Source organism: Excalfactoria chinensis, chromosome 6 (genome assembly GCF_039878825.1).
Source record: "Excalfactoria chinensis isolate bCotChi1 chromosome 6, bCotChi1.hap2, whole genome shotgun sequence".
NCBI lineage: Eukaryota > Metazoa > Chordata > Aves > Galliformes > Phasianidae > Excalfactoria > Excalfactoria chinensis.
The window spans coordinates 26,593,648-26,620,933 of NC_092830.1; the positions used below are offsets into that span (position 1 = coordinate 26,593,648).

At 43.0% G+C, this 27,286-nt stretch overlaps 2 protein-coding genes across 7 annotated transcripts; one reads left to right on the forward strand and one right to left on the reverse strand.

The window, feature by feature from the left end:
* Positions 1-885: 885 nt before the first annotated feature.
* ATP5MK (ATP synthase membrane subunit k) lies at positions 886-3,053 on the reverse strand. 2 transcript variants are annotated; one of them, XM_072339736.1, is made up of 5 exons: positions 2,932-3,053; positions 2,369-2,402; positions 1,494-1,591; positions 1,316-1,410; positions 886-1,078 (listed from the first exon to the last, which is right to left on the reverse strand). In XM_072339736.1, exons 3-4 carry the CDS (start codon positions 1,578-1,580, stop codon positions 1,318-1,320), a joined length of 180 nt encoding a protein of 59 aa, XP_072195837.1. In that variant the 5' UTR covers positions 1,581-1,591; positions 2,369-2,402; positions 2,932-3,053; the 3' UTR covers positions 886-1,078; positions 1,316-1,317. The 2 variants fall into 2 exon arrangements, with proteins under 2 accessions (XP_072195837.1, XP_072195838.1); XM_072339737.1 differs by lacking the exon at positions 2,369-2,402 and having other exon boundaries at positions 2,932-3,042.
* Positions 3,054-3,142: 89 nt separating this feature from the next.
* PDCD11 (programmed cell death 11) lies at positions 3,143-27,069 on the forward strand. Of its 5 annotated transcripts, none has more exons than XM_072340566.1 (36): positions 3,143-3,196; positions 3,468-3,585; positions 4,156-4,287; positions 4,468-4,635; positions 5,518-5,679; positions 6,316-6,439; positions 6,800-6,981; positions 7,514-7,621; positions 8,045-8,251; positions 8,575-8,699; positions 9,254-9,314; positions 9,837-9,983; positions 10,112-10,363; positions 10,645-10,788; positions 11,343-11,543; positions 12,108-12,278; positions 12,660-12,879; positions 14,044-14,196; positions 14,514-14,629; positions 14,790-15,313; positions 15,572-15,634; positions 16,005-16,101; positions 16,601-16,690; positions 16,985-17,087; positions 17,585-17,762; positions 18,514-18,570; positions 19,803-19,925; positions 20,095-20,217; positions 20,407-20,602; positions 21,015-21,137; positions 21,466-21,612; positions 22,620-22,867; positions 23,504-23,672; positions 23,953-24,106; positions 24,460-24,625; positions 25,226-27,069. In XM_072340566.1, the coding sequence occupies exons 2-36, from the start codon at positions 3,478-3,480 to the stop codon at positions 25,395-25,397; spliced, it is 5,514 nt and encodes a 1,837-aa protein (XP_072196667.1). In that variant the 5' UTR covers positions 3,143-3,196; positions 3,468-3,477; the 3' UTR covers positions 25,398-27,069. The 5 variants fall into 5 exon arrangements, with proteins under 5 accessions (XP_072196667.1, XP_072196670.1, XP_072196666.1 ...); XM_072340569.1 differs by having other exon boundaries at positions 3,143-3,184; positions 14,793-15,313; XM_072340565.1 differs by having other exon boundaries at positions 3,144-3,184.
* Positions 27,070-27,286: the final 217 nt, after the last annotated feature.

The window sequence follows — 27,286 nt, forward strand, 5'->3', positions numbered from 1 at the left end:
TGCACGGACAAACAAGGGAGTTAGTTCAGCAGCTGATTATGGGTTGTTTAACTTAGAACTAAATCTAATTGTATGTGATACGTTTTTGCCAAGTGGATGCATTACAGTTACAACAACTATTGTTCTCTGGAAAGACCTAAAGGGCAGAGGCTGTTGATGTAAACAGGACAGAAAGACTACATTTATTCAGAAGGATGGCTTTAATGATAAATTAAGGATGGAGGGAGAGCACAAGAACCTCATGTAATTTCTCCTGACCTACACTCTTTCTGCCAGCAACCGCGCTGACCTCCTGCTATTAAGTTTGGGGCTCTTTTCAGCCTCATGCTTTTGCATCACAGGTCCCAGGAGCAACACTTGTTGCTGGTGACCTTCCAAGAAGCACTGTGCTCTATCACCTTCATCTAAGGAAGCGAGTTTTGCTGAACTTTGTTGTAGAAAGACAGCAGGTAGAGAACATGACATACCAGCTTTAGTGGTGGGCAGAGCTGGCAGTATATACAGATCAACATTTTGAGAAAGTAAGGAACATGAGCTAGGATTTGATCACTCCTTGGTGGGATGTTTTCCCTCAAAACCAAAAGGATTCTATGCAAAATACAGGCAAACAGACACTGCAGCTGACTGCTATTCTGCATTGCATTAACAGTAATTAATGGTTTCCATGTAAGCTAATAGCTGGAAGCGTTAAAAAAGGGAGTAAGCAGCACAACCAAGTAATTGTAAGCCATGCAAGTTTACTGATGCCGACTATGACACTTGGCAACACAGCGATGCTTTGAGCAGCTGTAAGCTCGGTGCTTGTCGGGATCATGCTGCTGAGATCATTCCTGAACTATTGAGTGCTCAGGTCATTTTAGGATGTGTTACAGAGGAAACAAAATACTCAGGAAAGAATCAGCTACTCCATCTCCAGTACAAATTATCTTTGAAATAGGAAAAAGCACCCCACTTATGCTTCTTCGCACCACGTCATATTATCAATAAAGCAAATAATTGTTTATATTTTATTAACCATCGCAGGACATCAGCTTCCTTTACACTGACACAAATTGATGCTTCAGACATGCCAGAAACCCTGCCAAGAGATGAGAGCAAACATATTACTATCATTGCACACACATAGTTGTTACCCCAGTAACAACTTAATTTGTTCAGAATCTCCCCCCTGCCCCCAAATTACACTATACTCTAATCGAGGTTTAAAACTGTGCACACACATGCCTGGGTTTCTCCTCCTAATTATGTTTTGTTCCTAGCGGTTTCTCTGTGGGCTGGGATGGAATCATTTACTAGAAGAACACTGGTTGCTTACCATTACTTATCTGCCACAGCAGGAGTTGTCTTCTTAGGCCTAAACTTGAAATACAGGATGAGCATTGCAACACTTGCATACGTTGCTATTACATACTGTAAAAAAAAGTTTACTGTCAGTCTAAGACTCAGAAAACATCATTATTAGTAGGCTAAAAAAACACGGTCATGATACGTACATTCCTCCTGCCTGTGAGGGTGTAGGAATTGAAGTACTTCTGAAATCCAGTGAACTGGTGTTGAGATCCCGAGTCGTGGCCAGCCATGGCTGCTGATTCTAACAAGCAATACAAGACAGTTATTGAGCTCCACTGTCAGCTGAACAATAGATCTCTATGCTGTGCTCAGTTCTTCCACTGAGAGCTATTAAAATGTTTTCAGGACATACAGACTAGACTACTTAACATAAGTCTTTCTGAGCTCGGCTAGGGAATAGCTTCAATTGCACGTCCAAAAGCTCAACAGTGACCTGATTCAGAAAAGACCATCACTCTGTTTTTGCACCTCAAAACGCTACATTGCAATTTCCATGCTATATGAGAATACAAGTGCTTCATCTTTCTACTCAGTTTTCAGCTATACCACCAAGCTGAGGCAATTACAGGACCTTAGAAGTGTTTTCACAGGTACAATGAAATCACCAAGCACACGAGGTTACACCTTCACATTTTGTCTGCATCTAGACTACAACATCAGGTCTACTGCAAGACACCAGTTAGCACAACACCCTACCAAACAGACAGGAACATACTTGCAGAATCACTCAGTAGTTGATATTGGCACCTCTGGAGATGACAAAGTCCCACCCCAACCTGATCAAAGCAGGGTCACTCATGAACCTGTCACTTGGTTCTGAGAGATGGAGGCTCCACAAATACCCTAGAGGGTCAGGTTCAGTGTCTGACCTTCCTTACAGCACAAGAAGTTTTAATGTTTAGAGACACCTTTTCTAAGAGTATCCTTCCCTTACGCTTAAGGAAGTTTCACACTTAGGACACATACTCGATGATGTTATGTCAGCTCTAAGGAAGCACACGTGCCACACGTTACCTACCAAGCTTGGCAGAGATGCTGTAGCCACTGGCACCCTGGAAAATAGATACAGAGAATGGATGTAGCTGGTTCTTCATTCACAAACACAACTCTTGCACAAACCCGACCCTGTAACAACGCTACTATGTAGCCAGGGATGCCAGCGTGCACCCGGCTGATGGTGAAACAGCAAAAACCCTCAAAGAAACCTTCCCATACATGTGCTGTAGGCGATCTGGAAACCCAACCTCACCTTTTCGTTACAGCAGACCAAAGCAAAACCCTGCAAAGGAGCCACCTGCAACCTCCTGAAGGCGGCTCAAAGCCCCGACAGCGCGTTACAAGCTTTCCTTTTCGGAAGAGCCCTGTACCCTCGGCCTGCCCCGCACAGATACCATCACACCACAGGCCGGAGCTGGGAGAAGGCACAGTGGCTGAAGGTCGCGGGCGCCCTTGAGAACAGCCACAGCCCAACGCTACGTACAGCCGTCCTCCGCCCCAGCAGCAAAGCCCCCCAGAAAGAGCAGGAAGCAGAGACCCATTCGAAGGCCAGACAGGCTCCCCCCCGCTACGTCCGCTCAGTACCTCAGCCGCCTCCTTCCTCACCGCCTCGCTCTGCCCTTCTGCAGCGCCCTCCCACAAGATGGCGGCCGCCCAGCTGCGCGCTCATCCACAGCGCCGCGCGCTGATTGGCTGCCCACGGAAGCACGACTCCCCCCGCCCCGCCCCGCCCCCCGCCTGTCCTAGAGGATGGCCCGCCGCTTCCGCCCGCCCTTTAACCTTTGCTCTCTTCTTGGAGTACTGCTTCCGGGGGCGCGAGGAGAGCGGCGCACGTGAGGTTCGGAGCGGGGTGAGAGTGGCGTTAAAGCCGGGCCGGGCCTGGGCGGCCTGGGCAGTCCGGGCTGCTGTGGGCTGAGTGGGGCGGTCCGGCCTGGCTTGGCTTGGCTTGTGCCGGTGGCTGCGGAAGGCGTTTGTTGCTCACCGCTCCTCACTGGGCTTTCGTTGTACGCTTCTGTGAGTAAAAGCGGGGTTAGGTGTTTGATAGTGTTATACCTTTAAAGTGCTTGTGAAGGACGAGTCTAACAGCTGCGTGTTGAGTTGTTGTGCCGTTTGTTCCGTAGGAGCGCAGCTATGGCGTCCACAGAGGAGAACTTTCCTCGAGGGGGAATCCAGAAGAAACACACCGAAACAACAGGGAAAAAAGCAAAACCGAAGTTTGAGCAGGATAACCTGTTTGATGTACGTCCTTTATGTGCTCTTGGTTAAGCTTTAGAGTTCTGTCCATGGTCGGAATACGACCTAAAGTCCTTCCTGTCCCTTATTGCTATAGCAACATGTGGAAAAGACTTCCATAAAGAGGTACCTGCTGGCATCCTCCGTGCTGCTGGTCTCTTCAAGATCCCGGATGTTTTATATGTGTTGAATTGGATGTCAGGGCAGTTCAGTGAGAATTAGCAGCAGGTGTTGCACAAGCATCTGGTGCTGAGATACTTGCATTGCTCCACCACAGTTGTTGCATGCAGGCAAACTAAGTTTGGTCTCTCTCTGTTCTGTGGGTTATGGTGCAGTTTGCTTTTACTGCTTCTCTCTGCTCCCACGATTCACAGCTTTATAAAAGATTGACCCCAGCTTAAAAGGTGATATTTTAGAAGACTCCCGTGAGGGCGTATAGAAATGAACATGCTTACTTCCCTTTTTCTCTTGTGTTTTCATCTGACTTTATTCCTGACGGTTGAGTTCTGCCATAACAAGATGCTCATCTTATTAACTGCTTTTATTCTTTTCCTCTCTGCTTATCATCTAATTTAGGTTCACCACGAAGAACAAACGCAGAAAAGAAAAAGGAGTGAAGTCGATCATGGGAAGCAGAAGAAGTTCAAGGCAGACACAAAGGCTCCTGCTAAAGAAATTGCTGTTAGTTTTGAACCACTCGCAATTCAGGTTTGTGGATAAGTGTTTTATTTTGTGTCTCTCTCTTAATGAGCTTTGTAAAAATGCTGTGTTTTCCCTCATTAAAACCCATAGCATACAGCAGCAATTCAGGACAGAAATTTGTCTACCACACTATTATCATTGTCTTGTCCAGATAACCGCTGCGTGCTGTTCTTTCTGCTTTCCCAGGAGCTCTGTGAGGGGATGCTGTTCCTTGGTTGTATAAAAGAGGTCACTGTCTTTGAGCTTGTCATCAGCTTGCCCAATGGACTTACAGGATTTGTACCGGTCACGCAGATCAGCGACGCCTATAGTGAATTGTTGAACAAGCAAGTGACCCAAAGGGAGCCGTTGGAGGTGAGGCTGTGGGTGTGTGCGGCTGTGATTTCTGTCTGGGAGCCAGGGAAAATTAACTCAGAATCAAGACTGAAGACTTGCTTAGGAGCGTGCTTTCTGGTGTCTCACAGATAGCTTAAGTTTGGTTGGCTGCAACAGTTTAGCCTTGGTTAAATATTGTATGAACTTCATGGACAGCTTGTTAAACTTGGATAGATTTGTGCTTTCTTTTTGCTGCAGTAGCTAAATACTGATCCTTGGCTATAAGCAGTTAAGTGAGGAAGTTGATGAAATGGTTGGAAGATGATGTGAGGATGCCAGTGTCTCTCAGAGAGCTTGGGGGGAACAGTATGGTCCTTATAGTCTTGTTGTGTGTCTGCATACAGTGTTCTCTGCCTAGTGCTAATGTATGTTTTCTCTGAGCCCAGCTATTTCAAACAATATTTTCAGATTCCTGATAATGCAGAAAGAGGATGGAGTAATCTGCTACTCCATCTATCTGGTGTCAGCTCTCCCTAAGTTGTTGTGGAATAGACAGTGCTGGATGCTAGCCAGTTAGTGGTGATGTTTTTCTTCGTTAAAGAGGTTTGGTGAGGTTGGTGTCTTACTCTGAAGATGCACTTTGATCCTCAGTTGCAACATCTTGTCTCTGTTCTGCTTGGAATTTCTGTTTAAGTAAAGCTTAGCAGACTTTGCATTATGTAGTGTTGTCTCTGCCTTTATATTGAGTTTGTGGTGTTTGTGGTATTTCCTGCCTTTTAATGTAGTGTTGTCAGAGATCAAGGACTTTCCTAAGGGATTTTTATTTCAAAAACTCCTTCAGTAACTCTTTCTGGCCTTCCTGCATAATTTAATATTGCCATATTTGTATGCTTGCTTACTTTTGCTCATGTTTCTGGGCAGGACTCAAATTCTCTCTCAGACCTGTATTCTCCAGGGATGCTGGTCAGATGCGCTGTGACCAGTGTTGAGAAAAGTGCCGATGGACGTCGGAGTATCAAATTGTCCATCAACCCTAAAATCGTCAACAAAGGTCTGAATGCATCAGCACTGGCATCAGGCATGGTATGTGTTCACAGCCTTTCTGGCTCTGTGAGGTGCTTCTTGGAGTGCATGAGTGGAACACCTCAGTTTGTCCTTGTATGCTGTCAGAACAGAACAGGGAGCTGCTGCCACTGGGGAATAGACATGGGAGGAGCGATCTATATTGGATCTTGTTTGTGTTCCTACAGGCTGTTACCCATGAATTCCATCCATCTGATTTATTTTATTTTATTTTTTTAATTTGGGCAAATTATGCAATTACTTCTCTCTGAATAAGTTTTGTTGTTTACGCAGAGTTATATTTAACAGCCTATCTCATAGAGGTGCTTGGTAGTTTAATTTTTGTGTTTCCAGCTTTATGATTGCAGGCTTGTGTCTGCAATTAGAGCACTGCTATATTTGAGCATTCCCTTTTTATTTTATCCTACTTGTCCATTAACTCCTTTAGCTGGACAAGGGTTGAGTTCAGACCCACACTGTCAGGATTGCTGTCTAGTAAGAAAGAATGTTGCATTCATTCTTTGCTCTGCAAAAACCGTTCTCTGGCCTCATGAAAAAAGTGAGTAGTTGTGTGGTAAATCTCTCATCAGAGGTGCGTTCTCTGCAGACTCAGCTGTTTCTTCGCATTACTGAATTGCAATGCTTCCCTCCCAACAGCTGCTCTCTGGATTTGTGTCTAGTGTAGAAGACCATGGCTACCTCATTGATATTGGCGTCAGTGGAACTCATGCTTTCCTTCCTAGTCAGAAAGCCCAAAATTACATCAAAGCAATCAAGAGAGGTAAGTAGTGTTACAAGAAGAGCTGCTGAGGTTAAAATAGATGTGGAGAGTGAAGGGGATTGAAGCTCATTGCATTGAGGTGTTAGTGCACCTCAGTGAGAGTTGGGTCACGATGGAGTCTTTGTAAATTGTTGAAAACAGCATTGGCTGATAAGCCATAAGCCACTAGGTTTCCTGTTTCCTACCGTACCATGTTGTTGTTCCAAGTCCTTTGATCATGGCTGTCAGTAGAACTTACTTTGATGAGGCCTTTTAGCTTCTTGAAATAAAACTCTGAAAAAGCTTTGGAGAAAACTACAGACAAAAGGGAACCCCTTAGTGTTTCTGGAAGGGCATTTATACTGTGGTTTGCTTTTGCAGGGTCTGATTTGAAAATAGGGCAGAACCTGAACTGTGTCATTGATGAAGTAAAGAATGAGGGAAGAGTTGTCCGTTTGTCTGCTGATCGATCAGAGGTTTCTGCATCCATTGCAACAGAGCAACAGAACTGGACACTCTGTAATCTATTGCCAGGGCTGGTGGTAAAAGCTCGAGTGCAGAAGGTAAGCTACGTTTTTGTTTGTGGATTGTTTTCATTGTTCATTTTTGAGCCATCCTGAAGAAATACAGGTAAAATGGACATGGTATTGGTAAGCTGGAAAACTCCGTTTGGGTTCAGTTACATGAAAAGAGCAGATACTGTTTTCAGCTAGGTGCTGACGGTGGTTTCACCTAAGATCTGATCTTTGCCATGCTTCTGATACTATGAGTGTAAAGGCTTTGACCAGGAGATGGCAATAAACCCTGGAGAACAACAGGATGTTTTTTTTCTATGGTCTATGCCATAATTATTCTGCACTGTTGCGGCTCTCCTCAGAGTAAGGACAACATTAGGAGAAAATCTGAAGGATTGTTTTTACAAAACAATGTAGAAAACAGGTTTGTTAGCAGTTGTCTACTTTGATGTGCTTGTTTAGTGCAAGGTGACTTTGTGAAACATGTGATTTGCTCTCTGTTTCTGAAAACTCATTGACTTCTTAATTTTTATTTACTTATATATAGCATCTTCATGTATAATTTCTTTCCCTTTTCTAGGTGACTCCACTGGGTATCAGTCTGACCTTTCTGTCTTCCTTCACTGGCATTGTGGATTTCATGCATGTGGACCCAGAGAAATCCACAAATTATTCCCCAAATCAAGTGGTAAGAAGAAGATAAAGCCTCTTTGGAGTTACATTGCTTACGACGTCTGTTATCTGCTCCAGAAGTGTTTTGAGGATTCAGTGAAATCTTTTCTATCCTTCTTATCTTTCATTTGAATTATTATCAAAGCTGCTTTAGGGCTGTAAAGAGCATAACCATTCCTGGGGTAATGGAAGACTTGTTAGGAAAGCATGAGAGACTTGTGAATGGTGGCAAATGAGTTCTGCGGTTGTCTTCCCCTCATTGCATTGATACCAGACTAGCCCATAAACAACAAATGAATGCAAAAAAACCCCTGATCTATGGAACTGTTGAAGCTGAGAAGATGTGCTCATATATGAGCAGAGTTCAGGCATCAAATGTAGTGTCCTTCAATTTTGTATCTGCAGTGATGTTATACTGATAACAAACATTATCTTCTAGGTGAAGGCTTGCATCCTTTCTACCCACCCCACCTCCAAGGTGGTACGGCTTACTCTGCGGCAGGCCTTCCTCCACCCTGGAGGATCTCCAAACCAGATCTCCAATGATCGCATAGGGGCAGTAGTGGAAGAGTCTACAGTGAAGTCTTTCTACAGGCAGTTTGGTGCTGTCTTTGAGCTTGACGATGGCATGCTTGCATTTGCACGGGTAAGTACCAGAGCAGTGAAGGGAACTCCTTCATAGATCTCTTAGCCTGTTGGGGAGGGAAATTAAGACTGAACTTTTATTTCCTGCCATAATGTTCTTTGTGAGACAAATAAAGTCAAGATAATGTGGAAGGTGTTAACTAAATGCAGCCTTCCCCTGTTTGGGTTTGGGATGTAGGTGAATTGTTGCACAAGAACTAGTATAACTTACTGCATTAAAGGTATGTTAGAAGAATGATTTTCGTCAGCTGCTACTACTTGAACTTAAAGGCTATATAAGTGTTTCTATTTTCCAAACACTGAATTCCCATTTGGTTTTTCTAGTTGAAACATCTATCAAAAGACAGAAAATCTTTTAAACCTGCAGCGTTCAAGGCTGGATGTAAGCATAAGTGTCGGATCATTGACTACAGCCTGATGGATGAGATGTGCATAGTATCTCTGAAATAGTAAGTTTTACAGACTCTTCTAATAAATTTGGTTGAAGGATCAGAAAGGTTTTGTGAATGCAGAGGATGCTGCAATGCTTTGTGGAACTGGAACTTGCCATTTGATTATATATATATGTGTGTGTGTGTGTGTGGTGGGCTGAGGCCTAGTGAGACTAAATGAGTTCTGCTGTGGTTGTGTCAGAAGACTGTAACTGTACAGGAAGCTGCACTTTGGTCTTCCAAGTTCTGGCCCGTTTTGCTCCTCCCTCTTAGTATTTCCATCTGTGGCTTTAGGCAGTGCAGGTTATGGGTTCTCTTTCCATGGAGCCTGGTGGTTATTATCAGGAATGGAAAATGGTGAACCTCCTTGACCTTTATCCAAAGTGCTGTCTTGGAAGGTGGGTCAGTTGGGGTAAAGCACAAAACTCTGGTGATGCAGAGTGTTGGGTACATGTGGTACAAGGGATGCTTCAGACAAGGTGAAAAGGAGGTGGTTTCCTTTTATCCCGGCTTTTTTTTTTTGTCTTAATAAGTTGCCTGGCAGGTCATCTCTTGTTCTGCCTCTTTCCTAGCCAAATTATTGAAGCTCGTTTCCTGCGATACCAGGATATTCACACCGGGGATGTCGTGCAGGTGAGCTCCTGTAGCACTGATGCCATGCAGCAGTTGTGCTTAGAGAAATTATCTAGGTAGCGTACATAATTTTTCTGCTTAATGTGTGTATTTTTTTCAACTTCTGATCCAAACTTGTGGTAGGTAAGTAAGAAAAACTTCTCCTTCTAAGAACTTCAATAACAAAGAGTGATACTCATCTTTCTGTTTTGTTCAGCTTTTTGTTAATGGTGACAAGGCAATCACAGCGGGTCATTCTTATGTTTGAGTCATAGTTCTGTTGGTTGTATCTCTGGAAACAATTCCAGTTTGCCAGAGCTGATAGGAATTCTACAGAAAGAGACTGTGCTTAGGTTATAAAACAGCGTTATGCAATGTGTAAAATGTTTATTAATTTGGTGTGGATTAGACTAAGATTTTATTCTATGGAGCTTGTCATATTTAGTAATAGTATGTGGTGTGGTGTCCCAATTGCTTCTTACCTAAGCATAGCCTACTTTTCGTGCTGAATCTACCGATCATTTTCTTTCTTTTGGTCTCTAGTGCAAAGTGTTGTCTCTGAAACCCATTGGGATGCATGTGAAAGTTACTGATGGAATTAAAGGGCTTGTGCCATCCTTGCATCTTGCTGATGTGATCCTGAAGCAGCCTGAGAAGAAATACAACATAGGAGATGAAGTCAAGTGTCGGGTGAGAGCTGCTTGAAAGGATCTTCAGCTGCCTTAAACGGCTGTATTTCATCCTGACTACTTAGCTGCTGTGTTGGTTGGAGAATGGCAGATGTGCTTTTTGAACCTTGTTTTACTTTGCTTTTGTAGGTGTTAGAGTGCAATCCTGAAGAAAAGAAGCTGTTCCTCACTTTGAAGAAAACCCTTGTGCAATCGAAGCTTCCAGTTCTCTCCAGTTATGAAGATGCACAGCCAGGTCTGATCACACATGGCTTTGTGGTGTGTGCAAGGGAATTTGGCTGCATTGTGAAGTTCTACAATGATGTCAAGGGTCTGGTACCTGTGAATGAGCTGAGCTCAGAGCCCATATCTTCTCCAGATAAAGTCTTCCATGACGGCCAGGTAATTAATATACCTATGTCTAGCTTTGTTTGAATGAATGTAAAAGAGAAATCTGCAACTGTGAGTTGGCTTTGATTTTAGTTTTTCATGGAGAAAACAAGCACACCAAGAGGTGCTCACCTTTCACTTTGTTTAGTAGTTAGCCTCATCTATTTAAACAGAGCATGTGAAAGAGGCAGCTCTTCTCTGACTATCTCATAGTTCTTTTTTTTTTTTCTTTCTTTTTTTTCCTGTAAGGTGTGTTTTTTTTTTAACTTGTTTTTGTTTTGTTTTTGCTGCAGGTTGTTAAAGTCATGGTCTTAAAATGTGAGCCCGAGCAGGGAAGGCTCTTGCTGTCCTTCAGGTTATCAAGCAGTGCAGTTCCTGAAGGCAGAAGCGAGTGTACTCCAAAGAAGAAACAGCAAGTGAAATATCAGATAGGAGAGGTATTGAATTCAGTGACTGTTCCTCTTTTTGCCTCTAAGTGTTCTCTAAAAAAACCTGTAATCACTTTGAGCAACTCTGCTTCAAAAAAATGCTGCTGGAGGTCAGGAACAAGTGTTAAATCTGCATTGCTTGTCTTGTGGTCAGATCAAAAACAAGGTCTGTGTTGTCGGAGGTCAAGATAAAAGAAACCCAGGACAGTCTTCTAGGAGGTACCAGATGGTACTTTTGCTCCTTGATGAAGTCCTTTTTCTTCTGGATGCTGTTGATGCTCACTGCCAAAACAGCTGATTTTGCACTTCAGAGAAAAATGACTTCAGAGAAATGTTTCTTAAGTGCTTGCCTGTTGTATTGTGGAACAGTTTCCAGCACCCTGCAGATGTTACTGTTGCAGGACTGAGAATTGCTGTTGTTTTACTACCAGAGCTGGTGTGCTTCAGTCCTGTTGATGTGACGTTCTCTCTTGCATGGCCATATCACGAGCCAACATTTGGTACCCTGTGCATACTTTAAAGGCACTTCTGTTTCTATATCACTCTATTTCTTCTCTTTTCAGATGGTTGATGTGAAAGTCTTGAAGAAGAATGAGAATGGGCTCGAGGTTTCTATCTTAGAAGATGGGGGTGATGTGATTGCCTGGCTTCCTATAGCGCACCTCTCTGACTTTGTTGCTAACTCTAAGCTCCTGTGGCATTGCCTTCAAGAGGGAGATGTCTTGCCCAGAGTTATGTGCCTGAGTGACAAGGGGGACCGTATTGTATCCTTTGTTACCTCAACAAATCGAATGAGGGAGATGGAGGACAAGAGGAAAAATAAATCTGTTTGGAATCTGGAATATCTGTAACAAACAAAATATTTGCTAGTTAATGTGTTGAAGCAGAAGTGCCTGTCAAGCTATTGATGCTTCAGAGAACTACTATAATTTCCTTGTTGAGTGAGGCTCTGCTGCTGTTAGAATCCCATTGAGATGAGGACTTGGTTGTGCAAATGCTGAGCTTCCTGAACAGGACATCAGTGTTAATCTTATTGTAACCTTACCAAAGATGTTGCAGCTTTTATACCAAAAGGAGGAATTGAAATATTAGGAAGTTCTCAATTCATCTGGATGAAGCATGCATCATTAATGCTGAGTAATTTAGGAGATAGAATTTGCTAAATTTTAGTGTAAGGAGATCAGTGTGACAACTGAAATTGCAGGAATTTGGTCTTTTCTGCTGCTTAGTGTGTGAAAAGTGCTGTAGCTCACTGGCTAAGCAGCATCAAGAGATTGACATCAGGCTCCTTTTATTCATCTTCCCATTTTTCCTGACTGTCCGTTCAGATCTTGTGCAGGAAGTCTGCAGTGATTTCTGCCGTGCAGGAGGAGCAGGTTGTGAGAAGTTTCTCTGAAATCCAGCCTGGGGTGCTGCTGGTTGGTTATGTGAGGAACGTTATGCCCTTTGGAGTGTTCGTGGAGTTCCCTTTTGGTGTGACGGGACTGGCACCTAAAATGGTAAGTCACACATTCACTTGACTCCGGGAAACAGTGTGTCTGTAATTGTCAGGAAAGGCTGAAACAATTTTTAAGCAAGGCTGGAGGGAGCAGTAGGACTGGGGATCCTATTTTGGACAGCTTCCTTACCATGTGGTAGATGCTGCTTTTATGCTTGCATTTTAATTCACTTCCCAAGTGAAGTAAAGCTCATTTTTCAGTCAGAGATTTCACATGACTTCAGTAATTCATTTTAATTGACAGCTTTTTGTTGATTTGGCTAATTTCCCTCGGTGTTTTCATTAAGTCTTAACTCAAACCCTTCTGCAGAAAAGCACTGCCAATGTCTGACAGTTAGCAGCTGTGTCCAGTAATCCTTGCCACTTTGTTTCCTCTGCACAGAGCATGTGTGACAAGTTTGTGACAGACACCAAGGACCACTTCGTGGTGGGGCAGACTGTAATTGCAAAGGTGATGAGCATCGATGAGGAGAGGCAGCGTGTGCTCCTCAACCTGAAGGTGTCAGAGTGCAGCTCTGGTGATTCAGCTGCAGAGAGCTTTTCGCTGCTGAATCAGTGTTTCAAGGAGATGGAGGAAATCAGGAACTTGTTGAGAAGAAGAGGTAAAAGATTGCATGTGTTCTGCCAAAGAGGATCTTATCTTAAAAAACAGTCTTCGGATGAACGAAAAAGGAAAACTTTTCTTTTTATAATGAAGGAAGTTCAAACAGAGATTTAGCTTTCAGGAGGAGCTTGTTAGGCAAAGGATGTATGTGCAGCATCTTCCATTGACAAGAAGGCTTTTTGGAATTAGAGCTGTAACAGGACCAAGAATCTCTTTTCACTTGAGTCTGCTAGGTTTCTTACATTGGTTTGAGGTTGAAACTTCAAAATGAAAAGTGAGGGTATAAATAGATGAACCTTAAGGTCACTATACCAGGAGATTAGTGAAGATGAAGTGGAACTGGTAGATGGGTGTCTCAAAAGTGTATATGAAGGTGAAAATGTGACAGGCCAGGGTGAGATTGGATTCTCTGTGAACCAAAGCCTTTTTCCAGTATTGGAGATGTTTTTTTTAGTGTGAAAATCTGTAATTGATTTATGAATCAGTCTGAAAGTTAAGCAACTGGGACACTTAGTGGCAGTAATTCCACAGTTGTGTCACACAAATAGTTGTCTGTTTTCTTTGAATCTGGCAATGTTTAATTTTTTGCACTGCGTGCTCTTTTGCTATAAGATCCTTAACCTACTGACCCAATTTCTGAGCTCAGTAAGCAGATGTTAAACTCCAAAGAGCTTATGGGTATATGAATATTATGCCAAGCTCTGAAACCCTTCTAATGTTTTAACGGAGTTGTAAGTGTGTGGTTTTTCCTTTTTTCTTTTTCTTTTCATTTTTTTTTAATGGAAAAATGGTTCTTGGACAAACTAACTCTTGAAGGCCCTGAAGGAGTTTTTCTGTGTGCCTGAGTATTCACTCTGGCAATGCTGCAATGTACCAGTGAAGGAAAACAGTGCCTAAACTTGTTGTTTGTTTGTTTGTTTGTTTTCCCTAGAGTTATCAGATCCTTAATGTCATAAATTGTGTCTGCTTTCTTTAGATTGTAGTGTTTATGTATCTGTATTTATCTGTACTTACTTCACAGATCCAGGAGCCTAAACTGCGTTTTCTGCTGTGGAGGTGGATATAAATGCTTGTTCATGCTGCTCTAAGCAAATGTGAAACTGCTTTAGTGAGAAACGTCATAAGTAAAATTAACATGCTCATCTTTCTTGTCTTTTTCCAGAGGAGTCTGTCTTGGCCCAATGCCTTTGTGAGCTGGTGCCTGGGAAGGAGCTGCAGCTGGTTGTGCAGGATGTGACAGAGGATGGCTCAGCACTCTTCAGTAGCAGCTGTGTCAGAGACTTGACTGTAACAGCTACTCACTACCACTTGGGAGGTGGGGATCCTTTCTTTACTTGCTTTAGGTTTCACTCGTGTAGTATGAAGTCTCCATCTTGAAATTAGTTATTCTAGTGATCAACCAACCTGGGAGGGATCTAACCAGAACAGGGACAACTCAAAGTATAGTTTACTTTTCTGCTATCTTGCTTGGGTAACTCATTTACAATTAGCAGCTAAGCAGTCTTTTTAATCACTGCAGTTTTTATGAATTAAACCTGATCCAGAGGTGACCCTTCCTGCCTGTCCTGTGCCACAAGCTGAGTTACTCAAAGTTCTGTCATCAGGAGATAACCTCTTTGTTCTTGTTTGTAGGCAAAAATGTCGTTCCTGGTGAGAAAGCAAAGGGACTGGTTCTTCATGTGGATGCTGCCACATCCAAGGTGCACGTTTCTCTTCGAGAAGAGCTCTTAAAAAAAAAAGCCAAGCAAGTAGGTGTTCGGTTTTAGTGTTTCTGTTCCTGTGTCACATCCTAGGGGAAAAATGAATTTTGAGTGGTTGGGGAGGCCTTTTTCCTCTGTTAGAGCTGCAGGAGGAGTAAAGGGAATCAGAATCTCAGCAAGGGATGTCATTAACTCCATTTCTGTTTAGCAGCTCACAAAGAACTCCCAGCACTCTGCCATCGTGCAGCACATAGCAGAAGAGTTTGCCATCGTGTCTCTATTGGACTCAGGCCGGCTGGCAGCTATCCCCATAGCCTCTCACTTCAATGATACCTTCCGCTTTGACTCAGAAAAACTGAAGGTGGGACAGAGAATCTGTGTAACCTTGAAAACGATGAAGGCAAATGACCTTGGAGTCCTGTTAGCAGTACAAGACCCAACGAAGAAGAATGTTTTTGTAAGGAACTGGAAAGAGTCTGAGACAGGATTAGAAGAGACACTTGCTGCTGCTGTGAAACACTCTCTCTCTCTGGGTGATATTGTTACTGGTACTGTTAAATCTGTCAAACCAACCCATGTCACAGTTGTTATTGATGACAAATGTACGGGTTCAATTCATGCATCCCGGATTCTGGATGAAGTGCCCATACACTCTTTTCCAACATACACTCTGAAAGCTGGACAGAAGGTGACTGCCCGGGTCATTGGATGCAGAGATGTGAACACTCACAGGTGGGAAAATAGACACCTAATATCACTGACGTTAGGGGAATGTGAAAGGTCAAAGAATTACTTTAATTCAAATGCTCTAGGCTGTTCTCTCTGTTACCAGATGCTGTTGTGGCTGAAATAGTACTAGGAGGGGCTAAAACAGAAAGGCTTTTCTAGTTTTAAGGAGTTTACAGTTGTTTTTCAGCAGCACAGAGGGAATAGGGGTGACTGGGGTGTGGTGAAGTAATGAGAAACTTTGATCCTATTTGTGTTCTTTAGGTACTTGCCCATCACCCATCCACACTTCACACGGTCTGTTCCAGAGCTCAGCATTCGACCAAGGTAACTGTTGGTCTCAGTATTGTCTATACACACTATACAGACCTTATATCCATGCAGCATCCCTGTATTGTTGCATTCCTTTTGGGAATGAGCTAACCCATTCAGAAGTAAGGAGTTTCACGTGTTAGCATAACATCTTGCTCATTTTCTCTGCTATTTGTGCGTGCTGTGAAATGCACACCATTTGCTTTGGATGTTCTTTTGGCTTAATGTACTGCCAGTCTGAATCATGGTGTGTCCTATCATGTTGAAGGGATTTTCTCTCTTAAGCTGAAAGGCATTGTCACAGTAACATTGGTTTTCTAATTCCTATCTGTGTTGCTGGGATCAAACCTTCTAATCTATGTCCTCTTTCTCTATTTGTAACCAGTGAAATAGAAGGGAAAGTAGAAACACTGAGAGATGACGCCTGTGAGAAACTTGGACCCTACAATGTTGGACAGACAGTCATCTGTTTTGTGAGGAAGGTGAGGTCAGAGTCTTCCTAAGAAGTGTGCTAGGAGGAGACAGAAGGTGGAGGTAACTCCAGAGGCCGTAGCTTAAACCTGTGAACAAACTGACAATACCAGGCCCTTAAAATAACTATGAGAGTGGCCCACACAAAGCATAGTGTCTTACAAGAAGTCTAGAGGGAAGGTACGCTTTCTATATTTGAGAGAGTTGAGTTGACTGGTGGTCTTAAACATGTCAGTTTGTTGCCAGCAGATGCTTCCCACTTTGCACTCTAGCAAAACAGCCTTTGATAAATTATTTACACTGCCAGCACTGAGTATGCTCACTGCTGATCTTTTATGTGTGCTTGCCTGTGAATTACAGCAGCATTATGTGCTTAAGAGTAGATCTGAAATCACAATTTTTGCTTGATGCGGGCACCAAGACTGAAGTAGTCCTTTCTAGCCTTAAAAATTAGTGAGTCCACTGAAGAAGGGCTGTCATGCAGTTTTTTTCTGTTTATTGTCTTTTCAGTATAACATCCTGAAAAATTGGCTGGAGGTAGAAGTCACCCCTGATATTCGAGGAAGAGTTCCTCGTCTGCTGCTGTCTGTGAACACCAAGGTAAGAAGCTATTACAGGTAAAGCTACACAATTGAAAAGCTACTTCTGAGATGCGTGTGAACTCAGTCCAGTGACGTGCCCTTTAGGCATAACTGCTCCTCAGTGATGGGCACCGATGCCTGTAGCTTGTTCAGTTTGGGTTAACTGAGCCTTTGGAGGAAAGCTGAGCTGTCTGTCATGGGTACACATCAGAGATGCATTTAAAAACTTGAAAGCTTCGTAGGAGTGTACACAAGTCAATGTTGTGCAAAGCTCCTTTTCTGGGAATAGGTGGAAATTTGTCTTCCTTTTCAGGTCTTAAAACATCCAGAAAAGAACTTCAAAATTGGCCAAGCATTGTCTGCTACAGTGACTGGAACAGATGCCACCAAAACAAACCTCTTCCTGTCACTCACAGGTATAGTGGACCCTTAACAGCAGGATACAAGTAAATATAATGGGTTGCTCAGAACGGGATTTTCACTGACCTCCACAGTGAAGGAAGCTATTGCACTTGAGAGCCAAGCTGTAGCTCCTTGTAAAAGAGAACTAACCCCTTGGACCCTGACCCAGATGTAGCAGTGTGCAAGGCAAGAGGGGTCAAATCTTTAAGGAGCTACTTATCTACTGTCTCAAACAAAATCCTATCTGAAGCATGTATGAATGTATTCCGATCTGACCTCAAATGTGAGGAGGTACATCTGCCAATATCTGTATGTTATTCTGAATGTTGTAACTGCAGTTAAGGATCTCATCTGTGCTCTCACAACAAGCATGTTGCTGTAAACTGAGAGAGCACAGACTGCACCCTGTCAGAAGCTTGTGGGTTTGGTATGTGACTGCGACTAAAATCAGCCTCACTGGCTCAGTAGCCCTGAGTATTATAAAGACTTCTCCCTCCTTTGCCTTTTCCAGGAATTCAGTCACTGGAGCCAGGTACCATCACTGTAGGCATGGTAGCAAAAATGATTCCTCACATTGGTTTGACCATCACTTTGCCAGGTGGGAAGACTGGCAAAGTCAGTATCTTTCACATAAGCGATAAGTACACGGAGAGCCCTGTGAGTGACTTCAAAATTGGCAAGGTTGTCAGGTCAGTAACTCCTGTTGTTCTTTGTTCTTTCAAGCAACAAGGCTTAGAAATATATTCCTATCTGGTAACAGTTTTTTCACTGCCATAAGATCTGGAAGGTTCAGCTTGTTACTAAGAAGTAATGTTTACTTTCTGGGTTGCCTGTTTAGAAGAGAAGGCTGTAACCTCATGTGTGTTTGGCTGAAACATTGTTTTTAGGAATGAAAAAGCCCCTTTTGACTGCTTTCTTGGATTGTCATTTGAGAGAAGATAATCTCATAGTTAAACTGATGTTGGGGTTGAGGGAGGTCAGTTATCCCAGCTCTGCTATAGCTGTGTGTGCTATTTGGCAAACCAGTTGCCTTTACATTTATAATGTTTGAGTAATTGCCTTTCTCTACTGCACAAACTTGTTGGGAATGCTGGAGGGTGAAACAAGTCAAGTAATTCAGCTGTAACAATCTTCAGTTCTTTTATGTTTCTAATAGAGACTAGCTACAGCAAATAGATTTGTTTCAAAATGCCCTTCAGGTGGTGCCATGAACTTTTCTGTCATGCTGCTTTGTTAGGCAATGAGTACTCCAAGGGACAGAGTGTTTTTTTTTTTTCCATTCGGAGCTTCATTGTGCTGGTGAAAATATCTGTTTCCATATGTGCCTTTATTTGAGGTTGGACTAGATTATCTTGTAGGTCCTTTCCAACCTTGTGATTCTATGATTCTATAAAGGTAGAAAATAATCCCTTTGTTTCCTCCCTTTATTTTGCTATGCAGATGTTACATCCTCTCCAACGAGAATGGCAAAATCGAATTATCTCTTCGGCAGTCCAGGTTGGTGTTTTCCCTTCAAACTATCTCCTACCAGTGAGAAAAAAAGATTGTGAAATCAAGTTGATGTTGCTTTGTACAGTTCATTGTCAAGTGTCCAGAAGACAAGAGTTAGATTTATTTAGTTAGTTAGTTTCTGTAAAGGTTGAGAGTTGTTTCCCATGTATCAACAAGTCTGCAAAGTCTGACATTTAATGTAGATCTGATAAAGAATGTTCAGGCGGCGTTTTTACTTCTCACTGTTTATAGATTTGATTTGACAACTCCTTTTTGTTTAGGGAGAAAGAAAAAGTTCCTTCCTAGAATCTGCAATTCAGATGTGTGACTTCCAGCGTTTAGCTGCATTTTAACCATTTTGAGTAAAGAACAGAGTGTATTAAATGTCTTCTTTTAAAACTGAGCCTCTTGCCTTCTCTGTACAACAAAAATACACAAACTGTGTTGGAATGAACTATCTTGAAAACAAAGGAGGAGAGGAAAAAACAAAACACAGCCAGTCTTGTACAAAACTTCAGACAGCATTTTATATTTTCTTAGTGTCAGAGGAAGCCATGCTGATCTATCCATAGAATTATAGAATGTCCTCAGATGGAAGGTGCCTGCAAGGATTATTGCATCCAGCTTCTGGCTCCACACACTCCCAAAATGCAAACCCTGTGTCTGCGAGTGTTGTCCAAACAGTGCTGCTGTCAGCTTGGTGCTGTGACTGCTGCCCAAGGGAGCCTGTTCCAGTGCCTGACCACCTCTCATTGAGGAGCCTTTTCCCTTGTTCCCAGCCTCCCCTGGCCCAGCTTTATACCATTCCTTTGAGTTCTGTTCCTGTCACCGGAGAGCAGTGATCAGTGCCTGCCCCTCTGCTCCCCCCATAAGGGAATTGAACAAACCAACTGTCCTAGCTGCTTCTCATGCATCCTGCCCTGTAGACCCTTCTTCATCTTTATCACTCACGCTTGGACATTCTGGTACTGTTTTATATCCTATTTAAATTGTGGTTCTCCAAATCTGTTTTGTTTGGCTCTGTTTACAGCACCCCATCTGTTCTCTAATGCTATGTGTAACTTAGCAAAGATGCAGATAGTCCATAAGTGCATTTGAATTAAGTGAAAGGTGTCTCTGAGCTGGTATGTTTTCCAGAACATACTAGCTGTTCTAAATACCAGTTTCTTTGTTTAGAGCAGAATGTGGTGTTTTCAGATGAATGAGTGCTTTACTTTCTTACCTCTCTTCTCTTTTAGGTTAAACCCAAGGAACAGCAGCAAAGTGGAGGATGTTGAAATAACATGTGCTAAAGATGTTAAAAAAGGCCAGCTAGTAAGAGGCTATGTCAGATCAGTTACTCCATCCGGTGTATTCTTTGGGTGAGCAGCAAAAGAAAACCGTACTAGGAAATGGGGGTTCTTGGCAAACTTTGTATGTATGATTCTGGAGTCTTTAAGGGAGTCTCTGATGTAGTTTTGCATACATACAGTCATTGTGTTTTTCCTCTTCTGTTATGGACCATTTATTTACATGTTTTCTCCTTCTCAGCTTGTCTGCTTCTCTTCTGGGCCGAATCCTGTTCCAGAATGTTTCCCCTTACTTTATACAGAAATACACCTTATATGAGAAATACCTGCCAGAGGGAAAGCTGCTCACTGCCAAGGTCCTTGAGTAAGTCCAAGGTTCTTGAAAAAGGGCTCTCAATTAGCTGAAGGGAGAGGAGGAGGTAGGAAGTGGAAATGGAAAGAGGGAGAGTAAAATGTTGGAAGATTTCTGGGACTAGTTCAGGTCATTGCAGTCATCTTAAATGTTTTTATGATTATTTTCTTCTCTCTCACTGCTCCTGGCAACGCTCTGAAGTGTCAATAAAAAAGAAAATCACGTTGAGCTCTCTCTCCTGCCTGAGGACACTGAGATGCCAAGCGTCTTGCCTGAATCCCTGGGCTTACCACGCTATGGCACAGAGGAAGAGAAAAGAGAAGAAGATAACAAGGAGAAGAAAGGAGAGGTTAAGATGAAGAGAAAACAGAGAAGAGTGAACTCTGAGAGTGAACAGGTATGGGTGTGATTGCTCAGGACTTAATAAGGGGCTTGCTTGGCCCAAATAATAACTGCTGACTGGGAAGATCCTCTGGGATTAGGCTGGGGAATTCAGGTAGGGAAAAAAAGTATTGAATTTCATTGGAGATCTGTAGAGATGAGAAACAGATCCTTTTGGGTTGGAGTTTACTGAATAAGCAGCCCATTTATGTTGCTTATACGAGCTGTTCTATTGATTTTTTGCCAACAGATGTAGGCGAGCATGAGTTTGTTCTGTTGTCTCCATCACATAAGAGCACAGTGGGGAATGCTGTGTCAGGGCACTGCCCTTTCTCTGCTGCCAAACTCGTTACTGTACATTCAGAATTGTCTGTAAGGCTTAGTCCAGATGTCTTCATTCACCAAGTGCTCATTTCCTCCTGTCGCAGAAAGCAAAGCCAAAAAAAAGGAAGTTCTCCCCAGCAGATGAAAATGACAGTGGAATTGAGGTGTATTACCGGGAAGAAGAGGATGGTGACCAGGAAGAAGAGGCAGCTGAAAAGAAGTCTAAGGTGAGAAGTTGGAAGGAGTACATAATTTGGAAAGAACTTTGCTGCTCTGTGGAGATGTATCAGTTCTAACTGGAGTGACAGTAACTGTCATTGCCAGAGGTCCAAGAGCACAGTTTGTCAGGTGCAAATGGTGCAAGATGATCTGGGTTTTATTTACAGCAGAGGTGACCAGAGTTAAATGTTTTTCTGGTAAGCTGTTTGCAAGCGGGAGAAGTCAATGGTAGGCTGTCACAGTAGGCTGTATCCCAAACAAACAGCATCTGTGTCTGGTTACAGTGTAAAATCTTGAGATTAAAACCTAGAACATGCTCTGTTTTCCTCCAAGCAGATAAGGAAATGTGGTGAAGTTCCCAGGCTGCAAGTTTCCACAGGCTTCACATGGGATGAGGACGTGAATGCAGTGGAAGTGCCTGTACTGAATCAGAAGGAAGAGAGCTCAGAGAGTGAGGAGGAGGAAGAGAATCTGCAGTCTAAGGTAGGGTGTGCTAGTATCACCTGCATGGGAGACACCACATGGTGGCCATCATGTGTTGTCTTGATGCTTGCATGTCTGATTGCCTCGGAGCAAAGCCTCGTAACCCAAGGAACAGTCTCTGGCAACTAATACAAAACTCCTTAGCTATGCTGAGTGCTGGGTTTAGCAGCAGGTAATCTCTGAAGCAGAGAAGAAAAATAGGGATTCTCACATAGGCATGTAAAAATAAAAAGATAAAAAAATATGATCAAACACTTGAATGAAGTTAAAATACTTGTTCTTGATTTCATCTGGTTTTCATTTTTTTTTAATTGTTATTCTAAATTTAAAGAGATGGAGATGGAAAATGCTTTCAAATTACAGCCCTCTTAGAATACAAAAAAGTGCTTCTTTATACTGTGATTATTTTTTTAGGAGGGTGTTTCAGTATGAGCAATCCAGCAAAACTGGGAACAAGCTCATGAAATGCTTTCATATTTACTCTTCAGGTTTTTCTGTCCCTCAAACCTTCCCTCTTTAGAGGCTACACATGGCAAATACTTTGCCTAAGGTGTAGTTGCCTTGTGCTGAGAGCTATGCTGCTGTCGTTTATTTCTAGTTTAGACCTGAGTCACCCTGGTGATCCAGCAACATACCCCAGTCTTGCACAATTTCTCCCCATCTGTCCTGGATTTTTAGAGTGGAAGATGGTGGCAAATGCCAGCCTGCGGGGGTTGAGGTTAAAGAAGAAAAGCAAGGGTGGATGTGAAAGTGTGAATCCTGCAGTTGGGATGCAAGACTAATGAAGCACTTATGGCCCTTGATGTATTTCATTAGAAGAAATTGGATTTCATGTAGTACTTCTCTTTTTGGAGGTGTGAACTGTGTGTGTGTGTGGAGGGTAAGGGTATCATCCTCTTTCTCTTGAGAAACCTCCCTAGCATTGGATAAGTTGGGGTCTGACTGTGCTTTAGCTGGGCTTGCCTATTCTGACATAAAGTACCTGTTCTTCCCCAATCCTTCATCAGAAGAAACAGACAAAGAAGGAGAAGGAGCTGGAGAAGCAGAAGAAGGAGAAAGAGCTATGCAAATTAGAGGCAGCCCTGATGGACCCCAGTCGTCAGCCCCAGTCAGCAGATGATTTTGACCGTCTGGTGCTGAGTAGTCCCGACAGCTCCATCCTCTGGCTGCAGTATATGGCTTTCCACCTCCAGGCTACTGAGATTGAGAAGGCTAGAGCTGTGGCAGAGAGAGCACTTAAAACAATCTGTTTCAGGTAATAATGGGGCTTTGCCTTTCTTTGCCTCATAGAATAAATAATAGTGAGTTAATGGTGATGGGAGAAGAACACTGGTAGTGCCATCAGTGTGTGAGTGCATGTGAGGTAGGAAGTTCTGTTTCAGCATGCTCAGAAGAATTAAATGGTAGCAATTGTCAAATGGTAGCAATTGTCGGCTGGCCCTTTGAAGGTATGAGGTGAGTCACTGCACTTGGCCTGCAGCTGGATTGCTGCAGCTTGTGGACACAGTAACTCCCCAGGGTATCACTGAGTACACAGACATACCTCTGAGCAGTTGGAAGGGTCTGGACGAGTGTAATGCTGTTAGTGATGTCCATAAATGAAGTAATGAAATAAACTGTGAAACTCATATTGCCCATTCCACAGGGCTACACCCTTGGGTACTAAAGCATCTCCACAGCATGGTAAAGTGCATCGTGTTTTCTTCAATTATCCTTGTGGTTTTTAATTTCAAATGACAGTGATCAAAATTGTAGGATGAAACAACTGCTGTGCTGTGGTTTTTCACTTGTCTTGATAACAGGCTACAAGTCAGCAAGTCTTCAGGTGGCTTGCAAAAAGCTGATGTAGGTTGATAAAAGGCTGTATGTTCTTGTTCACATCTGCTTTAAGGGAAGAACAAGAGAAACTGAATGTCTGGGTTGCTCTTCTAAACTTGGAGAACATGTATGGCACTGAGGAGACACTGATGAAGGTCTTTGAGAGAGCTGTTCAATACAATGAACCTCTGAAAGTCTTCCAGCATCTGTGTGATATCTACGCCAGTTCTGAGAAGTACAAGGTGAGATTGTGCAAGCACTTCCCAGGCAAGTATCCTGTTCTGTCATGTCAGTAAACCACCAGTCCTGGCTGCATAAGCTTCTGGCTCTCAGATGTTAGCCCTGTACTGTTCCTAAATGGGGTTAATAGTTGTGGTTGGCAACAGATGAAGAATTATTGATACTTCTCACAGATGTTCAGAGATGCTTGGTCCAGGAACAAGAGTTTATGAGTGAGAGACTAATAAGCTACAGGGCTTTGTTACGAGTCTGTTGTGATCTAACCCAACTTTGCCATTCCAGCAAGCAGAAGAATTGTACCACACAATGCTGAAGCGTTTCCGTCAGGAGAAATCAGTGTGGCTGAAATATGCCTCTTTCCTCCTGAAGCAAGGCCAGACTGAGGCTACACACAGGCTTTTGGAGCGTGCTCTCAAGGCTCTGCCCACCAAAGAACGTAAGCACTTGTTGCTAATTGTAACTTGGTCTATGTATTTGTGGGTATCCGGTAGATGGGCTGCTTTCTGATATCTCTGCATGTGACAGTGATTATACTAAGTGAAAACTGCAGCCAGATAGTGTAGAATCTGCTTTCCTTGAATGTAAGAGGAGGGGAAATTTCAGTCTGGATATCAATACTAAAGCCTCTTGTAAAACTAACAAAAAAATCTGCAGCTCCTTCACTCTGACTCTCCACCTTGGACCAGAATCACTTTACACATTAGTCTCTAACAGAGATGATGCTATCTCTGTTCTCTTCATAGGAATGAGGGCTGCTGTGACCCCCTAACATGTAATTTCTTGTTCCAGATGTGGATGTCATTTCAAGGTTTGCACAGCTGGAGTTCCGTTTTGGTGACGCAGAGCATGCCAAGGCCCTCTTTGAAAGCACTCTCAGCAGCTACCCAAAGCGAACAGATATCTGGTCCATCTACATGGACATCATGATCAAACAGGGCAGCCAGAAGGAAGTACGGTGAGTTGTGCTATAAGCAGCTGGGAAAGGGACAGTATAGTGCTTGGAGTAATGCCTGGAAAGAGCACAAGTGCCCTGCAACATGATACTGTTGAGGGCCTTCCAGAGCAAAGGGGAATTTGTATCTCATAGAGAAGAAAACAACAAAAGCTTGTCCTCCCCAGGTCTGGGAAGACTCCAGGGAGATCTGCATGGCAGAGTTAGTAATTAATAGTAAGGAGTGACTTGCAGAACTAGAGTGCTTTCAGTAAGGTTCAGCCCTTTTATCTCTTGTAACATGAAACTAAGGAGAATGGTCTCTTTTTTGCTGAGATGACAAAAGGAAGTTCAGCTTCTCACACTGTAGATCCAGCTGCAGACATTTCATGACCATTGGGTCAAATACAATGGCTGGATCTTAGTGTAAATTGTCCTGCAACTTTAGAGTTATGAAGAAGGCTTCTGCTTTGAGGCTTTCATCAGTTCTCATGAATCTGTTCCTTGAGGCATTAGATGGTGCGTCTCCCACGAGTTTCTGCTCTTTGCTCAGTGACAATGTACAGGGCTTGTGTTGACTGCTGTCACCAACGTAGCAATCTGAATCACTTTGTTTTTTTGCAGGGACATCTTTGAAAGGGTCATACACCTGAACTTAGCACCAAAGAAGATGAAATTCTTCTTTAAGCGCTACCTGGATTATGAGAAGAAATATGGTACAGCAGAAACTGTCATGGCTGTTAAGACAGCAGCACTGGAGTATGTAGAGGCCAAGAGTTCCCTTGCTGACACCTAAACACAGCACATGTAAAAGCAGAGATTCCACTCTCCATGCAAAGTGGGAACTGAGAGGCATGGAGTTTCCATGAACAGTGTATTTATGAAGAGTGTTGGTCTATGACCAAACTGAAGTAGAAAGATCAAAGAGTCTAAAGAAAAGGTCTTATAAGTATTTGCAGCTTTGTCTGAATGTTACAGATGATCTTTGTCTGTTGATGACTAAGACAGTTTTAAGTACAGATCGTTTTATAATCAGTGAAAACATCACCCCCCTACCTGGTCTGCTTTCCTATGGAAATAGTGCTGTTGCGATTCACCGTCTTTAGGTACAGTGATGTATTACTGATTTCTCTCAGTCTCTGTTTGTACGATGGATGCTCCAGTCCTGTTGTCATCTTCCACTCTGGTAAGCTCAGTGACAAGCAGTGGTAAGCTCTCTGTACTGGGGAACCCAGCACTGGACACATCAGCCCAGATGACTCACAATTACAGAGCAGAGGCAGAGGGAAAGAATTACCTCCTTTGGCCTTCAGACAAGGTCCTTCCTAATATACCCCAGGATGTTTGTGACCTTCTTAGCTGAAAAGGCGTGTACTTTTAAAGCATACAATGTCCGGTTACAAGGGATCTCGTGTTAACAGCCATCTTGTAACAAATTACCAGTGTCTGATGGTGGAAAAAGTCAGTGATTCTCAGCAGTGAACATCTTTTAAGAGAAATCATTGAGTTGAAGAGAGTGACTTTTTTTTCTGTGCTGGAAAAAAAATAAATCATCCCAGCTAACCTTCTGCATAGAAAAAGCCAACTGTCTTTGATACGCTGTCACCTGTATTGGTGTCTTATCCTTGGTCTTGTATTTCTCCAGTAAGATATGGATGATGTGATGTTTTTTTATAGACAAAGAACTGAACATGAGGGAAAAGCATGGGATGCAAAGAGGTGATTATCCAGTGTAGACACTAGCAAGTGGATGCCCAAGTTCAAAACAGCAAACTTGAATAACCTCACTCATTGTAGGTGCTCTGAACTTGAAACCAGAGTTCTGCAGGACTCAACACTTCTGCCTCTCTGAATGCCCAGCATGGGCAAGGCTGAGTAATGAAGCATTCAGTTAATTCCCAGATCCAATGGGATCTAAAAACAAGTTATTTTCCTGCTTATCCCCAGGGACAGCAGGGTGCTGGACTCATGCTTAATGCCCTTCTAGAGAAGGAGGAAACTTTCTTGCAACATCCAATAGCAGCTGCTGCGATTCCTTTTTTTTTTTTTTTTAAACAGCATAATAGATAATGTAAATAAGTATCTGAGTTGAAAACAAGGTCCCTTTGAGGTATTATTTCTTTATGTTTACAGGGACTATTATAATCTATACAGTAGTCAGCAGGGAAAATGTAAGAGCTGTGTGTAATTCTGTGTACTGGAGCCTGGTTTAAGCCTGGCTTGTTGTTGGAAAGTGTGCCCTAACTGACAGCCTGCAGGCTGCTCTGTGATGGCATTGCTTCAGCCTCTGTAGGAGGAGCATAGAGCGTGTGAGCTCAGCCTTCCTGATCCAGCATGCCTGGAAGACAGGCGCCTTGGCTTCCCTTTTGGTATTTTGCTTGCTTACACTGAGTTAAAAAGCTATGCAGCTTAATGTCCTACTTTGAGTATTTTTGCAGAAGTTAATCAAGTCTGTTTCTTCCCCCATGCTTTTCCTTGTCTCTTTGCTCCCAGCATTTCCCACACATTGGCAGCTCTCACCCTGACTCCTTTCCTTCCTTGGTACTTTCTTCCTTGTACTGACCACACCCTCAGTGGGGAAGGATGAGTGACCTTGGCAGGGTTATAGATAACCCTATTCATTGCAGGGGAGTTGAAAGAGATGATCGTTAAAGGCCAACTTCCAACTCTAATGATTCTACGATT